At 38.5% G+C, this 18,556-nt stretch overlaps 1 protein-coding gene across 1 annotated transcript; it reads left to right on the top strand.

Moving 5' to 3' along the window:
* Positions 1–1,747: 1,747 nt before the first annotated feature.
* On the top strand, positions 1,748–18,183 carry LOC130921377 (serine protease 33-like). The gene is made up of 6 exons (XM_057845201.1): positions 1,748–1,872; positions 4,280–4,306; positions 6,928–7,102; positions 11,808–12,070; positions 15,044–15,183; positions 17,374–18,183. Exons 1-6 carry the CDS (start codon positions 1,824–1,826, stop codon positions 17,665–17,667), a joined length of 948 nt encoding a protein of 315 aa, XP_057701184.1. The 5' UTR covers positions 1,748–1,823; the 3' UTR covers positions 17,668–18,183.
* Positions 18,184–18,556: the final 373 nt, after the last annotated feature.

Raw genomic sequence — 18,556 nt, 5'->3', positions numbered from 1 at the left:
TGGAACACATTTATTCGGTTTGAACAAATATTCCGATTGTAATTGGAATATTTGGCTCCATGTAAACGTGACAATTGTCATGGCGTGGGATTCAAAAATTGAATATATAAAACGATCGCTTCCACACACTTCCAAGCGGTCCATTTCATTCAAGAGCAAAAAACACTGCGTGAAATATGACATAAACATGCTTTTTGGTGTCATACGCACTTTAAGTTTCACACTGATTCAGTATAAATACTGAGAACTTATTTTATAATCAAACATACTGTACAGGAAGTAATTTTGGAACACTTTTGGTTTGTGGTTTGCCGCGAGATTTTTTTCCAATGTAAAAACTTGCCGTGACTCATATAAGGTTGAAAAACACTGTGTTAAGGCACCGTTGCTCAATGGTGTTGTATAATAATGACCTGCCTGTGTGTTGTGCTCAATAGCTGCTTTTTGAAGTTGCGTGGTGTATGAGACACAAAAGAATCAAGTGACAGGAAAAACCTGTTTATCCCTACGTCCCCATGTGACCTGCCACATTATTTGAACTTGCCTTTCAAGAGATAACTGTTCTTTAGGTTGGATTTCACTAAATAAATTTACCCATAAAAATGAGCTTATGGTTAGAGTTAGTTTTTTTTCCTTTGTTATGCAACCTCAATTGTGATAAGCACAATCAGCCTATTTTGTCAATGTCTTGTGTATTTTTGTAACCTTCTCGTTGTACATTGTATAATGACAATAAAAGCCATTCTGATTCTTATTGGTTTGTGCGACGTATAGTCCAGAGCAACTAATAGTCTGGGGTAAAAAAAGGATTTTTCCAAAATATTAGAAATATTCCTCTCCATTCCATTTGAATTAAAGATTAACATCAGTTCTGAGGTGTTGTTTTGCTGGTTCCTTGAACCGTGAGTTCCTTCATGTACAGTTCTAAGAATTTGCAGTCAGTATTAGTGTTTGTTCAAAACAGCCTTCAATGGCTTGCAACAGTCATAAAAGTGACATTCTATATAAACAATGTGGCATATTCAGACTTTTGTTTATTATTACTATTATTGTTATCGTTATTTTGTTTCTAAGGTCAAAAACATCATTCTTGAAGCTTGTTAAATAAACTCAAGCCAAATTTAGATTCAGAATATTTATTGTCATTGTTACAAAAAGCACAACGAAACTTTGTTTGGAGCATCCATACAGCTCACGCAGCTAAGTTGGTAAAGTGCAAAACCGATTAAATAAATACCCTTCAGTACCCAGGGTAAACATTGACACAGTTTTGGACATATGTACAACAAAGATTCCACAGCAGCATGAGGTCATGTCAGTGCTAAAGTGCAGAGCAAAAATATACCAGTTAAAAAGTCATAAATCAGTGCAAAACCCAGATAAGTTAATCAAGTACAATCAAGTATAGCCTACTGGTCGTCAACCAATGGTTAAGGGTCAGTGAGGAGGAAATAGTGGATCATGACATACTGCATTATCCAAAACTGCCTGATGAGGAAAAACAGTGAAGAGCAAGAATATTCTGTCTGAGACATTTAATATCGGTTTAATCTGCTCAGTATGTGGTCTTATTTTTAGTAAGCTACCTTGAGTTGATTTATGACTTCCATTGTCTTGGGTCCATTGTGTAACAATTTGTAGATGTCATTGTGTATGTGATTATGTGACATGCAAGGCGTGTACACCTGCCACACTTTGACAGCAGGAACAAAATGACTCAGATAATGTATATCCTTATGGGCGTGTTTTAACTGACAAGAGCGGCGCACCTGTGTTAAAGCACACTTTACTCCCTTGTCGGCCTCACACGCTTCAATCACAGCATGAAATTCTATCAGCTTGGGTTTTTGCTCCTCGCGTTCCTGGTGCCAAGTGAGTTCTGCCTCATTTTCTCTTTTAATATTACTTCTCACATAGAATATTGTATTTACATGGTGGCCATCACACATGAATAAGCAATGTCTAATTTTGACTGAATGTCAACTTGGACTTCAGAAACAGCTGTGGTTTTTGTCTAAAAAAATCAACTAAACTGATCTGATTGATCTCATTACTGTGGATGGGCAAGTCTGAACAGGTGTTTTTTTTTTTTTTCGATCGAGAGTCAAAATTCACCTGTTCATACTTGCTTATCCACAATAATCATCATTTTTCTGTATTTTAGTTTTCCACTACTTATTTTTATCATTTTTTTTAATTGTTCGTGTTTTCACATTTGTTTAGTATTTTAAATTATCTTAGATGTTCTATACTTTTATTTACCCTTATTAATTTTTATTGTTTTTTTTTTATCTTAAATCTGCCAATATTTTTTTAATATGATTGTATCGTGACCTTGAGTGCTACAAAGGCACCTTCAAATAAATGTATTATTATTATTAAAAATATTTCAATGTTAGCTACTGTATATATGACAGATTAAGTTTAATCTTAATACCCTAGATGGGAATTCAATGAGTAAAAATTAAGCTCCTGAAGCTGAGGATAGCAATTCATGTTCTTAATAATTATGTATTTCTTTACATAATACTATAAGTTTATGTTATGCGATGTTATTCTTTAAAAATGACTTAACAATGGTTATTAGCATGTGTTGCCTTCATTATAAGGCTTATACTAGTATATTGGTGTAATGTAATTGCCCGTTTTAAACTTCCTAAAACAAAAATATGATCCCGCAGGGTGTTTCTAAATTATAGTGCTGTCAATAGGATTCCAAATAAAGAATAATTGCATAATTTTCTATAAGGATCCTAAGTGAATTATTATTTTACCCAATTGAATTATCGTAAAATGTGATTACTTTTAGTAACACATATGTATTTTGATCAATTCATAAGCAAGACAAATACATTGTCTTGTCACCTTCTTAAAATAATGTTTTTTTTTTCACCCACGAACGGATCATGCAATCTACCCTCAAAGTATAGTACATATTATATATATGTATACAGTATATGTATTTATATAGTTGTATACATACAACTATTAACTAACAATGAATTAATGAAATGTGATTCCCTTTGTAACACTTCTGTATTTTGATCAATTAACGAACAAGACATACATTTTCTTGTCATCTTCTTAAAATAAGTTTTTATTCCCCAAAATATACAGTATTTTTTTTAATCACCCATGAACTGATCAATCCTACCCTCCTAGTAAAGTAATAAATGGTAATAAATAATCATATACTAGTATATACATATATGATACCGTGTTTTTATATATTTGTATAAATACAACTATCTAAACTAACAATTTTAAATGACAATTCAATTTTATTGTGAAAAGTAATTAAAAAAAAAAAACAGTTTAAATTATGTTTACATATTTAAATAGAATACAAATATGATCAACGCAGCAGCTCAAACTGGTTTCCATCACGATTTACACAGCTCTGAAGTCTTACGTGTCGACAGACTTTTTTACACAAGTTTGCCTGGGTATTAATTTCTTGCAATCTGTTTTGTAATTTTTCAAATCCCTGACACTTCTTGGTTTTTTACTTTAAACGTTTTCCTTTTTCTTTAAAAAGTTAAGGAGTGCCAAATGTTCCAACCCAATTTTTTTAATGGTATCATTTGGAGAATTTAAATAATTAAAATTGTAGTTATAGCAGTTATACATATAGTAATAATATGTGAACACAATTGTAAGAATATAAATTATACATAAACTTATTCCACTTACTGTCCACCTGCCTTTGCTCACCTAATGAATAAATAAATAAAGTGGACCCTCATGATAAAATATATAAAGAAATGATTGTTGTGGACGAATGAATCAATCAATGTATTCTGGTAAAATGCAATTAATTGCACGTCAGTTTAAAACAGTGAGAAAACTTGAAAAAGTTGAAAATTGTTTGGGTAAAACCTCAAAAGAGTTGAAGTTAAAGTGCCACTTTTTCCCATTTTATCCTTTTTTTTTGGGGGGGGGGGGCATACTTTCAACATTTAAATGGTAAAAAAAAAAAAAAAAAAGTGCATATCTTCTAGTAGAAGATAGGCCTAAAACGCTATATGTCATCCTGGTATCCTCTCTATTCCACAGCACACCATTTAAAATTAAATTCATCTGCAAGGATAAAGTGTTAGCCTGACGCAACTAATGCATTCACAAACGTTGTCTTCCTTTAGACATTAGCTTGTCGTTAATATGGTAGAAACATTCTTTCAACATATATATATATATTTTTTTTTAATGGTAATTTGTAACGTGTGTTGGCTTGCCCATATTCCATGTTAAATATATTTAAATTTTTTCTATCTTGTAGGAGGCGCTGGGCAAAACAATAATGTTGGTGAGTTATGTTTCCTTATCTATTGATTTTTAGATAATGATGAAAAATGCTTTTTCATCCCTTATACACTGCCTGCAGGTTTGTGTGAGTTTCGCCCATACTTACATGCAGCGGATATACATATCCACAAGAAGTCAAGTGAATTCTAAACTAACTAAAACACTTGTGTGAATGCTAATACAAATGCATACTTAAAAAAAAAATGGATTCAATGTAATTTTCTTTGCATCAATCACAGCAAAGGTTAAACTCAAGGTACTGAGATACTTAAAGATATGCAGGAGGTCTTGAACGATACTCTTCACGCAAACTTCAAATATTCCTGCCTTGTGCCTCAACTGTTTGGATTATAAAAAAGGTGTCAGAGGAAGATACTGTACTAATCGCGGTGATATTAGTAGAATTTTTCTTTAATCTCAGATAATATTTATAGGTGGTTTAAATACCTGACATGTTTCGGCGAACACAGCCGCCTTCATCTGAGAGTCACTGGTGTTGGTGTGACGCATCTTTATCAGCTGATGGATGAAGTTGTGACTCACCTGTCAGATTGAGAGGCGAGTCACACCTTCTGCTGACCATTCACTCTTCCAGGATGCTGGAGCGGGTAGTAGAGAGCATGTACGCCCCCTCGTCCCTATTGTCTGGGATTAAAGAAAATTCGACTAATGTAAAAGTTTTTAAAAAATGAACTCAATTCAACAACCCACGGCGAGAAAAAAAGTTAGAGATAAGATAGATTGTTGCAGGAATAAGAGGCCAGTCTGTACTGTATTAACTGAATTTCCAATTATAATGCTACCAGGATTAGCAAGAAACAATCAATGAAATGAATGCTGATGAGTGAAATGGACAGAATGTTTCATGAGGTGGAACAAGCTGCTTCTTCCTGCCTTCGACGGGGGCGGACGTATTTCCTCTCTGCTGCTGCTTGCTGCTATCTTTGTCTAGTCTAGTCTGTCTGCTTTTTTTGTATTTCCTCTATGGATTAACAGCGCTGGTCTCTACAACGAAAATGGATCTGATTAGTTGGTCTCTCAGCGCAATTGACAAGATTTTTTCAAGACACGGTGCACCAGGAGAGCCGTATTGCCCGGGTGGGACCTTCGCCACTTTTATGTGAGAGATTCATGGGATCACTGGAAGCCAGCGTGTCTTACTGTCCTGTCCGTGGAAGAAATCGAGGATATTTGGCTGTTTGGCATGACGGTTGTGGGGTTCCTTCTGCTTGGCTAAGGAGATGTCTTGCTCTACCAGAAAGTTTCCAAGACGGCAGCTTTCAAGGAAATCAACAAATTGACTACGGATCAAACGGTGCGATTCAAGGCATTGTAAGATCGCGTCGAGGCTCGGACCGAGAACTGGCTCCGTGGACTCAGTGGACTCAGTTCAGTCTGAACTGTCGAGGCAGACCGCAATTATTGGCAATGACTTAAGGGACCGGAGATCTCGCCTACGCCATGAGGAGCACAAATTTGACTAAAGACCAACCATATTGGGGCGTATTAAATTATTTATTCGGTTTAATTTGATTATAATTTTCTTTTCCTTTCCTGAACACCCTTACCCGACCACTCCCTTATCCTGGAGAGAGCCGCGCAGATGGCCCTATTTCTTGCCCTTGATCTCTTCCCAAGCCCGGTCGAAGGGCCTTGCGACTCTTATTTTGTCTACAGACACGCACAAACATTAATACACTTGCGCATACACACACTCACATAAACATCCCCCCTTTCAGTCCGCCACCGCCTTTTTATTACTATCACTGACCCCCCCCTTCCTCCAGCCATGACTGGTAGTTCTTTTTTTCGTACAAAAAAATCCCTGCACATGACCTGTGCGTCGTGTCATACCCATGCTATTTTGTACGATATATGTGTGTGTACTTGTAACTTGCACTGTAATTTCTGAAGACGAGAGAGAAGTGGCGGCGTGGAACAAAGTCTGCAGCGGCCCGAAGCTCACTCATCGAACGGAATTTCGTTCATCTGTTGTCATCTTGTGATAGGTGGTGTCAGTGAGAAATAAATCTCTGAATCTGAAATATTCAAAGAGCATTGAATGGAGCATTTCATCTTTTACCTAAAAAAATAGAATATTCTGTCCATCACGGGAATGAATGAAAAAAAAATCTTCATTTGTTTTGTATGACATTTGAAAATATGTTACTGCTCCTAGTTTAAAAAAAATAAAAGTTTTAAGCCGTTCACATAATCTGCCAGTAGTGTCTGCGTTCACCTCAAAACAGGCGCACGTCAACTTTCCTCTGAGCAAACCAGTTCATTTAATGGTCAGATAGAAGACGAGAGTGGCAGCTAAAATTACACTGCTCTAAAGGTAAGGTAAAAAAGCTTGGTATATAGTTAACGTTTATAAGTCGCACCTTCCCACCCTCTTTCCATGCCGCATTCTTGGACATATCCACAAGTGTGTCAAAACCTGATCTAAAATGTTTACCCACCAGAAAGACGAGGCACATTTCTAGACCTGTACTTGACAACCACAAATGATATACAGTAGAGCAGAGCCCATACGGTCTTGCAGTGAGAACGGATCGAATAATAAGGAACTGAGTTTTCTGTGGCAATGCTATTGCTAAGTGCTGTGTTCTTGTGGGACAGAATGTGGCACGGTGACGACCAACGCCAGGATCGTGGGAGGCGAGGATGCACCTGTTGGGGCATGGCCCTGGCAAGCGAGCTTGAATAGAGGAGGTCAACACTCTTGTGGCGCATCGCTGATCACTCCGGAATGGGTTCTGTGTGCCGCTCACTGCTTCCCACCCGACCTTAACGAGTGAGCCTCTCATGACTTGACATAATTACAGTGAATTACACTCAGACCCACTTGTAATAAGTAACATTCAGCAATATAATAACCATATGCCAGATACTGTAGCAGACAGACGCCGAAAAGGTGTTGAATCAACATTCCGCTGTCGATCTTATATCGTTGAATCAACGTTGTCACCCGACGTTGATTTGTCATCACTCTTGCACCCTCGATTAATATTGTTCCAGTGTTGGAATCCTGACAAAACCCAAGTGTCATTTCGATTATTAATATTGGAAGAATGCTGAATCAATATTATGTTTTCCTTCATTTTCAACCATGACGCTATTAATGCTTTCAAATATGCCAATATTTAGAGGTGCTGCTTTATTTATCGACAGACGAAACAGCTAGGGTGACTAATAAAAAATACAACAAAAAATATATACTGTATATCAAATGATAAAATAAATGAATAAATACCGTATTGGCCTGAATATAAGACGGTGTTTTTTGCATTGAAATAAGATTGACAAAGAGGGGGTCGGTCGTCTTATATTAGTGGTCTAGACATTATACCCATTCACGACGCCAGATGTCATTGAAGCAATCTTCTGTCATGACAGATCTCAGCTAGTCTCCCCATTCACGACGCTAGATGGCGCCAGATATCATTTAAGCGATGTTCTGTCATGACAGATCTCAGGTACTCTCAAGTTTAACCAGTTTGCATTTTTTTATTGCAATGTTTTTCCTTATTCAGATTTGTTTCAAGACTACAGTTACAGTTAGACTTCACTTTGATGGTTAATGCAGTTATTGCAATTTTGTTGTTTTATCACAATAGATTGGTTTATTTACATTTCAAAAACCAGAAGACATTCATTTACGAATGTGATTGCACTTTACATATTTAAATGTTCAGATATTAAGATTTAAATAAGGCAAAATAACATGCTTTTTCTCTCAAATATATTGTTATAATCATTTGTTTCAGATGTACTGTAATTATTTTCTGTATAAAAATTAATTTGGTGTTCGAAAAGTCTTTTTTCAAACTTGAGTCTTGAAGACGAGGGGATCGTCTTATAATCAGGCCCGTCTCATATTCGGGCCAATATGGTAATATAAACTTGACTAGATTTTAAATGATTTTTAATTGAATCACAACAATAGAAAAAGTCATTAACACTCAGTAAACCTATTTCAAACTTGACGAGCTTCACTACGACCTTTGCCACCAACACCGTCTAGGGAATAGCGTAGCCGCTTCTGCACAACAGAAGCGATTGCATATTTTGACGTGTCCATCCCTATCTGCCTTTTCAGTAAATTTGAAGAATACAAACAAAAAGGCATTCACAGTTAATTCATATCATGTAATTCAAGCAGATATCTTGGGTAAGATAAACATACTTCAGTATTTTGTGGTGAAGGGTGTTTCTCAACCAATCTCAAACCAAATTGGGGCTACTTTAGACTCGGCTCGATTGTGTAATATCCAGAGGTTTTAACACTTTAATTAAAAAAAAAAATCAGTTCGCCTGAATTAAAGTCTACTTAGCTAATATCCAATCTAAGTAGATCTTCGCTTGCATGCCAATCACAGCAAATGCACAGTTTCATACAATTTTGGCAACTTTGTCACATTGTGTCAGGCAAAGCATTTTATATACGAGTAATAAGGACAAACGCGGTTCTTTCTACCATAAGACATAATGGCTGTTAAAGGCTCCGAAGAAGAGCAACAGGCTTACCTTTAATATGGCTATCTTTACAGGGGACCATCGATAGAACGACTTGCAGTTCTTAAAAGATAATTGTTTGTATAAGTTATAATAATTTGATATTAAAATGCCTCTTGATATTTTTTTTCCCCATTAAATTTGTCAGGTTAACTAGAAGGTCGCCATTGTTGTTGATGTAGCAGGGTGATGAAATTATTGGGTAACACTTTTGGACTTCCAGAGTTTGACTCCAGTGACATAAACATGTCATCTGTTCAGCCCTTTCAATTTGAACCCGAGTGGAGCATTAATGAGCATGACAGCACAGCACTGTCAATATTTCACAAAATGAGCAGCAAAACAAAAATGAATAGGAAGGTTGGGATGAGAAAAGGGTAGAGTTCATGTGACAAGTTTGATTCAAGAACTCCAGTTTTAATTTGCAGATATTCATGGTAAACCATTGTGTGATCAAACTTATTCCAATATAATTATGGAGATTGTTAGCATCCAGAGCTGTCGTGCGCCTTAACATGTGATTTGGATATAAAGTGAAACACAACAGTTTGATATTTTTTGCTGATAGCCTGTGCATCACAGCACACGAAAACTTAGTGCCGTTTGTCTCAACCGAGATGTCTATTCGGCCCGGCTCCGTGACCGAGAGTGCTGCACCAACCATGATATTATTCCCAACAGATTATAATGACCCCTTATTTTACACATTGTGATATAGCTTTGTGAAGCTGGTGGCCCCATGAAGGAGTGCAAAAGCAGATTCAATGAGAGGGAGTGGGTACCTGTTCTTGACTGTTATGGTGTTTAGGCCCCTGTAATCCACGCAAGGCCCCAGGGTTTTGTACTTTTTGTCAACAAAGAAAAAACCGCCCCCACTGGTGAACAAGAGGGACAGAGGATGCCAGCAGCAAAGATTCAAAGATGTATTCCTCCATAGCTTGGCATTCCTGCCATGAGATGTTAAATAGCTGACGACTGGATAACGGCGCCCCTGGCTTCAAATCGATGGTGCAGTCGCAGGGTCTATGAGGTGGTTGCGTCATCCCACGACTTTTGCCGAAAAATGGAGCAAGATCGTGATGACAAACTGGAACAAGGGACAGGTCTACCTGCTCTGGAGCTGGTGGTGCAACATCGTCCCCGGCAGCCGACCCCAGGCAGTTACTGAGATGATAGTCACTCCAAGCAGGTACACTGCGGTTCCTGAGAGTATTAAGGATAACAGTGCTGTCTCCTGAGTCACACAAAAGCAAAACAAAAGCATATAACGGCATAGACTGTTCCCTCCAACAAAGCATGGCAGAAAGCTTTAAACGAACAGTGGTAATGGTTCGATCATGACTCACTGGGCTGACCTTGATGGCCATAGTTGGCAATTGGCGACAAAGGGGTTTTTACCCCCGCAGAAAAGGCACAGATTGGCATACCGCAGGGGCTCACTCTCTCTTCGGTGGATAGCCGGGCTCGGCCCAGCTGCGTCAGCTCGGGCCCTGCACTATGGGGCGGTGCAGATGGTGAGTTGTGTCCCCCCTGGAATGATGGGGGGAGCGGGATATGTGGCAGGGTGGACGACAAAGCCAGTGGTCCCGGGTGTCTCAAACTCCTCGCGGAGAGGACAATCAAGCCGGATAGAAAGGTCACCGAGCTGGTCAAGGTTAGCAGGTTCATCATGGGCGGCCAACTCGTCCTTGATTTAGTCGTTGAGTGCACCCCGTAAGATCTCTGAGAGTTCTTCGTCACTGAACCGACTCTCGACGTCAAGCGTCCTAAAGTGAATTGCAAACTCTGCTACGCTGTATGTGCCTTGCCGGAGCGACATGAGACACTTCACCGCCTCCATGCCTGTCAGTGAAGGCATCACAAGAGGAGTAGTTGCCGTGGCCCATTGTAGCGCGGAGCCCCAAAGGCAGCCAATAAGGTATGCTATCTTCAGAAGCATATGTGTGGGGCTGCTGTGTGAAGAAAAGTGCACATTGAACCAGAAAGTTTCGACAAGTCCCCAGGTCTCCATGATAGGGAGCAGTTGCTGGAACAAATGGCTCTCTAAAGGCATAAGGGGCTGTGTTGGACAACTTGAGCAGATGGAGGCCTGAAGGAAGGAGAGCCCAGCCTGGAGGCGAGTAAGTAAGTTTCGGCAAATTCACATACTTGGCTCATGAGGGCTGTGATTGCCTCACAGTGTTTCTCCAGAAGGCCGTCCTGGGCAGCTACTTGGCGGTGGAGCAGGTTGGCCTCTGCTGGGTCCATATTCCGGCCAGATCAAGCTGTTAGTGTTCTGGGTGAACGGGGGACCCAAGCACAGAGAAGGAAGGCAAGGTGGCATTGGTAACAACTGTTTATTGCAGTATGTGAAGGCAGTCTGTGTCAATTGGTCAGGTGGGCAGTTGGTGGGTGAGCAGGTGAGCTTTTAAGGCAGGCAAGCATCGCAGGATCTGTGAACAAAGGCAAAGGGAGCTGAGTAGAAGCAATACAATTCTGAGAACAAAGCGAATGCTAGAGTCACAAACTTGTGGAGTAGAAATGTTGATCTGGCGATTAAGTGAGACCAGAGACTGGCTTACTTGTTAACGATGATCAGCTGCACCTGGTCGCAGGTCACCCATCTGTCCAATACTGCAATCAAGGCACACATACCCCTCCCCCCCACACACACACACGCACACCCAGTGCACTTGCGCAAGCCTGTGCACATTGGTTACAAGCAGTGAGTACTTATTATTTCGTTTTTATTGAGTCTTTTTTGTTTTTTCATTTCACATTTTTTATTTCCATGACGGCTCTGCCTCCATTGACCACACGTCACTGACCCACATGCACATTATCTGCATTTTTAACATCTCAGTGTAACAGTGTAACATGTTTCGGAGAAAAAAAAAAAAACACACAAAACAACAAAGCAGGGTTGTGAACATTAAACCACAATAAAACATTGGAGCACTGCTGACTGGTGAGATATAGTAAGTGATTTTTCTAATTGCCAACAGAGAACCCAGTGACCTGACTATCCTTTTGGGATACCAATCCCTGGAGCTGGCTAATCCCAACGGGGTGAACCGTACCGGAATAGAGCTGATTCTCCACGAGGACTACAACAATCCGACCAACGACAACGACATTGCCCTGTTAAGGATTGCCCCAGTTAGTTACACTGACTTCATTCGGCCAGTGTGCCTCGCCGCTCCCGACACTAGCGTCGGAGCCGGAACCGATGTCTGGATCACCGGATGGGGCACAATCGGGAGTGGCGGTACATGCATCTCTTTACCTAGATTTTTTCTTTACTACAAAATATTCTGTACACATCAATCTCTATACACCAGCGATTTCCAACTATTGAGCTCTCAAAGGGTCATCAGTTTTGCACGAATGACTCGTATTCCACTCATTTTTTCCAAAAATTTGTATTCATTACAAATGTATCTTTTTTTCTCATAAATGCTAGCAACATAGTGATAAGAAGAAAAATTACATGCTTTCGATGCTTTAAAACCAAAATAATGTTTTTAGTACACTCAATTTTAAAACACTTAACAAAGGGCACATAACACAGTCGAATAAGCAGAGAATAGGGATTTCTCTAATCCGATATATGTATTCATAACAATGAAAATACTCTGTTATGTACTCCCTTAATCTCTATTTGGCTATGTGGATTATCACCGATACAGCAGTTGCAGAAACTAGTCTGTGAGAAAGAAACTCTTCCTCTTTGAAAAACAAATTCTCCTAATCAATATCTGCTTGAATTTAATAGACCTTCAAATAAAATTACACAGCTGCTATCAATAGTCTTAGGAAAAAATGTTTCTTTATCTCTCTCTATATATATATATATATATATATATATATACTGGACTGTCTCAGGAAATTAGAATACACAATAATTAGAATATTGTGTATTCTAATTTCCTGAGACAGTCCTGTATATATACACAGGACTGTCTCAAAAAATTAGAATATTGTGTATTCTAATTTTCTGAGACAGTCCAGTATATATATATATATATATATATATATATATATATATATATATATATATATTCCATAATTTTTGGACTATAAGGCGCACCTGACTATAAGCCGCACACACCAAATTTGACACAAAAACAGCATTTGTTCACAGATAAGCCGCACCTGACTATGAACCACCATGAAGCTTTGAACAATTGGGCTGAAAAGCTTCATTGCTTCAAGAATCTTAATTTGCCCATCACTGCTCCACCTGCTGTCAACACTGTTGTTGTCCAACATGCCTCCTAGCATGCATTGCAGCACTACAGATGTAAATAACAATCAAAATTCATGTTCTCTGTAAATTATTTCTTCAGTTACTGTTTCAGTTTCATTTATTGCTAGAGATGGTATTTGGTAACTCTTTATTTGAAAGTGGCCCCATAAAACTGTCATTAGATAATCATAATTATGACATGACACTGTTATGACAATTAATGAATGCTTACACCAGATGTCATTTAGTGTTATCCGGCAAATTATCTCACTTTTGAATGGTTGTAAAAGATCCGAGCTGAACATAAATGGAGATAGTGACACAGTTTGCCGGATGACACTTAATGACATCCGTCATAAGCATTCAGTAATGCCCATGATAGTGTCATGTCATAATTATGACGGTCATAAGACCAAATGAACCACCATTGCTTCAAGAAGCTTCATTTGGACATTACTGCTCCCTTGAAGAGACAGTCAACCTCTGCTGCCACCTGCCGTCAACACTGTTGTTGTCCAACATGCTTCTTAGCATGCATTGCAGCACTACAGATGTAAATAACAATCAAAATTCATGTTATGTGCCAACTATTTCTTCAGTTGCTGTTTCAGTTGTTTCATTAATTGCTAGTTATGGTATTTGGTAACATTTTATTTAACAGTCGTGCCATAAGACTATCATAATTATGACATGACACTGCCATGAGCATTAATGAATCCTTATGACAGATGTCATTTTGTGTCATCGGCAAATTATCTCTCTTTTGAATAGATTTAAAAGATCAGAGCTGGACATTAATGGAGTTAGTGACATAGTTTGCCGGATGACAATGACATCTGTCATACGCATTCATTAATGCCCTTGATAGTGTTATAATTATGACGGTCTTATGACGCCGCTCTCAAATAAAGTGTTACCTATTAACCCAAATAAATCAACAAATAAGCCGCGCTGGACTATAAGCCGCAGGATACTGAGAGAGGGAAAAAAGTAGCGGCTTATAGTCCGGAATTTACGGTATATATATATATATATATATATATATATATATATATATATATATATATATATATATATACATATATAAACGGGGAAAAAAACGATATATTAGCACAAACCAATTACTAAATTAATCATGCCAATAGTATGGGTGGACTGCCGTTTCACCTAGAGCTGCTGGGCCTTGAGCATCAGTCATTGAAATGGGCTTTGACTGGGTGGGGGAACCCTAAAATTCAGTGTTGCAGCTAAGAAGGGAAAATGATGTGCATAAAATGTGCAAAAAATATTTTGGGCTTTATTCCATTTAATTCCATTGGCCGCGGCCCCGTGAGGGGTGGATAGTGGCCAGGGCATGTCTGACGACTCCTGCAAATGTCTAACATTCGATACAGTGGGTTCACACATGGATAGGTATTATAAGACACAAATTGGTATACAACTGCTGGTGTAAGGATCAGCAAATAAACTGTTTAGTAGGATGCCAACTCATTATGGCTCTCAGTTGATTTGTCCATACATTGGGTTCCCTATTCCACATTACTAATACTATCTGTGCACGTACCCACCCTGCTCTGTCACACTCCTATCTGACCTGTCTTCTCTATTTCCCTCCTCACATGGTATCCCCTCAGTCAAAGTTATTGTAAGGAGTTTGCAACTCTATATTTAGCTAGGTAGCAAAATATATTCAATCTGTTCCCTATACATGAGTGAGTATGAGTATGTCGTATAACAGATTTTCCTGTGGCAGATTAATTTTGTTGCAGCATTTAAAGATCTTCAAATTTATCATTCTCAGTTTCTAATCATCTGAACAGGACAGGTATATTTAATAATAGTAATAATAATAATAATAGTAAATGAATAAGATATGAGAAAAGTCATGACCTACCCACCTACCTACCTACCTACTTACGTACTTATTTACTCACTTACTTACTTACTTACTTTCCATGTGACTCCATTTGAACATATCTTTTTTTTCTCCAGTGGATCTTCCGTCTCCGCAAACGCTACAGGAAGTAGAGGTTCCAGTGGTATGCAACGACGATTGCGATGATGCGTACGGAATCATCACCGACAACATGATCTGTGCCGGTCTCACTGAGGGAGGGCGGGACTCATGCCAGGTGACTTTAATAGAACCCCTGTAGGTTAAATATTTGAGCATGCAATAGCTCCACCTGTTATTGAACATTACTCATCATTTATAACCTGAGGTGGGTAGTAATGCGTTACGTTTACTTGAGTAAGTTTTTTTTGAGAAAAATGCACTTTTAAGAGCAGTTTTACTAAGCAATACTTTTTTGTTTTACTTGAGTAGATTTGTGAAGAAAAAAACGCTACTCTTACTCCGCTACTTTGGACTACACAAGAGTCGTTTCCTTTTTTTCTTTACAATTTTTCGGGCAGTGATGCCAATGGTTGCTCTACCCATATTACCAATGAGACGTCACAACAATAATCACATGACTCCATTACACCAATCAGACTCAAGCTTGCCATTGTACGATCACGCCAGCCTGTTTAATCATGTGGCGTCTTTAAAGCACCGTAAAAATGAAGTATTTGACAGAGTGCTGCCCTCAACATGACTCGAAAGCTGGGATTTAAAACTCTCTTCCAGTTTTTATTTGGTACCAATTCACCAGGAGATATGATCATTTTGATTTCATAATAGTAACCATGAAGGAACTATTCAAACTAGGAAATAATTTTCTCCACTAAAGAGAACTCATGCTCTTTGGAAAAATAATGCTTAATTTCTTTTTTTTCTCTCACGTCGGAACTAAATCATTTTTTTTAATTTCTTTGGCTTAATGTGGTTATGTAATGGGTAACTGCACAGTATCATTATCACGAAAGTTAATAAAGATAAGTTTGTGCTGAGAGAAAAAAAAAAAACATTTTTATGAAAATAAATAATTAAATAAGCAGTTACTCACGTTACTCATTACTTGAGTATTCTTTTCACTGGAAACTTTTTTACTTGTACTTCAGTACGTTTTATGGATGACTACCCAGCTTGGGGGTTACTCCCCCCCCCCCCCCCATATAAATAAATAAATAAATATATATATATATATATATATATATATATATATATATATACATATTTACACACATATATACTTTTTTTAAGCCAAGCAGAACACATTTAATCATTTAAAACAACACTAAGTAACTTTTCAACCTTTCTATAATTTTTTCATACCATTTGTGATGATATGTTGACTGACAACTCATTGAATGACACCTCTCTTATATCTTGAGGCGGTCTGTATCGCTTTAACCAGCACTAATTAACTTTGAAGAGTGTTTTTGTGTTACTGTCGTTTGCAGCCCTGCTGTTAGTGGAACTGTGCGCATTAAGGCTGATTATACGCTGCCAACGCAGACCCGATTTGCGACCCTATTGCGTAGCCTGACGTGCACCTTCAACAAAATATGCATCACCTCAACGTGTGGTGACGTGAACGTCAATGGACTGTGATTGGTCCGCTCAGAACGTTGTTTCCAGTTCGGTTGAAGAGTGTTTTTGTGTTACTGTCGTCTGCAGCCTTGCTGTTAGTGGAACTGTGCGCATTAAGGCTGATTTATGCTTCTGTGTAGCTGAGACGGCGGGCCTACGCTGCCAACGTAGACCCGATTTACGACCCTACGCCGTAGCCTGACGTGCACCTTAGACAAAATATGCATCACGTCAACGCGTGGTGACGTGAAAGTCAATGGACTGTGATTGGTCCGCTCAGAACGTTGTTTCTGGTTCAACGCGAAATCATCGTTTATAAACATTTTTGCACTACACGCAAAAATGGACCAAGCCGACGCCTCAACATTTCTATGATCAACATTTGTAGTTCAGTGTTGATGAGCTGAAGATCCACATTCAAGCGTTCCATCTTTGTTGCCATTGTTGTCTAACCGGAAGAAAACTAAAGGAATTCGACAAGAGTCCCCCAAAACCATACAAACACAATGCCACATCCCTCTAGTGGCTTGGCGATGAATTACACAGCAACGCGCTCCCTTGACGCAGAACTTCAAATGCTCATTGACGACGTAGGGTCTAAGCCGTCACCTCCAATGCATTAGCATAAATTAGGTTTAAAAGCGTGACGATAGAAATTACTGTAATATTTAGCGTGACGATATAAAAGTTGTAGTGTGAGGGATGCGTATTGTAATTATACTAATTTTGGACTTTTAGAGGGAGGACGCTTTTTGATAAACCTCAGATGCACTTTTTCCCAACTACACAAATTGAAATACTGACACAGACTTGAAAAGAACGTTGACAATTGTGTAATTGTGCACAGGGGGATTCAGGCGGTCCAATGGTGGCCCAGAATGGTTCTCAGTGGGTCCAACTCGGCATCGTCAGCTTTGGACGAGGATGTGCTGAGCCCAATTTTCCAGGAGTATATGCGCGAGTGTCCCAATACCGGTCGTGGATCATGGACCGGATCAGTGAAAGTGGCGGTAGCAGGGAGATGCCAACTTTCTTAACATTTTCTTCAAATACCCCGGAATGTTCTGGGATTGCATTCCTCTCCGCTCCTCTACTCCTCACCATTCTGCCGTCAGTCTTTACCGCCCTGGTGCTCATGTGAGGAGGACCAACGTCAAGTGAATAGATGCAAACTAAATCAAGAGTTTGCTGGATACTAGTTACAATGAAGGAAACTACCACTAAATCATTTAAATGAATAGAATTTTCTGATGAAAAATTCCGTTAGACTTTTTATTTTTTTATCAGTCTATGTTGGCCCTAGAAATTTTCTTGACTATTGTTGATGATTTGTATCTAAATATTTTGCACTTGAAAACTTGGCTTTTTGTTATTTTCTATCTCACAAAGTTGAAAAGTTTGAGATAGAAAATGTCACAGAGCACACCTTGACAATGTTTTGCTAGATTTACAACGTTTATATGAGATGCCAGGAATTTAAATTGAAGTGCAGTTACGAATGCTTGCAATCCTTTGTTAGGTGCTGATCATTGCACTTTCTGACTTTTGAATGTATTAAAAAGCCTTTGGGTGTTCTAAATTGTTGTTCAATTTCAAATATTATGTGTATTACTGAACTATGGGCTATTTCTCTTCAAGTAAATGTTGTTGATTTTGACATTTGTTGTTGTTGTTTTTAATTGTAGCCAAATAGCAAGAATGAGAACAAACAACTGTAAGTCACTATAACACGACTACAAAGTGTTGGGGTGACTGTTCCAAATATTAGTCAAATAAACTTTAGGATTCATTTTAATCCATGCCACTATCAGGAAATATTACAGTTTTAACTTTTCTCAGGTAAGCAATAAGTTTTCAAATAATATTGGCTAATATTCCTTGAAATCATCGGCTTTTAGGGGGTTGTTTCCATTTTATACAGCAGTAGTAGAAATTGTAACTAATACATTCAGATAACAGATAAGCGGGCATGAGGCAGATTACAGACTTGCGTGTCAAGTGCAGAGCACAGTAGTTTCTTATATAACGAA

This window comes from Corythoichthys intestinalis, chromosome 9 (genome assembly GCF_030265065.1).
Source record: "Corythoichthys intestinalis isolate RoL2023-P3 chromosome 9, ASM3026506v1, whole genome shotgun sequence".
Taxonomy (NCBI): Eukaryota; Metazoa; Chordata; class Actinopteri; order Syngnathiformes; family Syngnathidae; genus Corythoichthys; species Corythoichthys intestinalis.
The sequence above is the reverse complement of the archived record's forward strand: the minus strand, read 5'-3'. Positions and strand labels throughout refer to the sequence as shown.

Coding starts and splice junctions, on each gene's coding strand:
- LOC130921377 (XM_057845201.1), top strand. CDS start 1,824: ATGAAATTCTATCAGCTTGGGTTTTTGCTCCTCGCGTTCCTGGTGCCA. Junction 4,307..6,927: donor TGGGCAAAACAATAATGTTG/GTGAGTTATGTT, acceptor CTTGTGGGACAG/AATGTGGCACGGTGACGACC. Junction 7,103..11,807: donor TTCCCACCCGACCTTAACGA/GTGAGCCTCTCA, acceptor AATTGCCAACAG/AGAACCCAGTGACCTGACTA.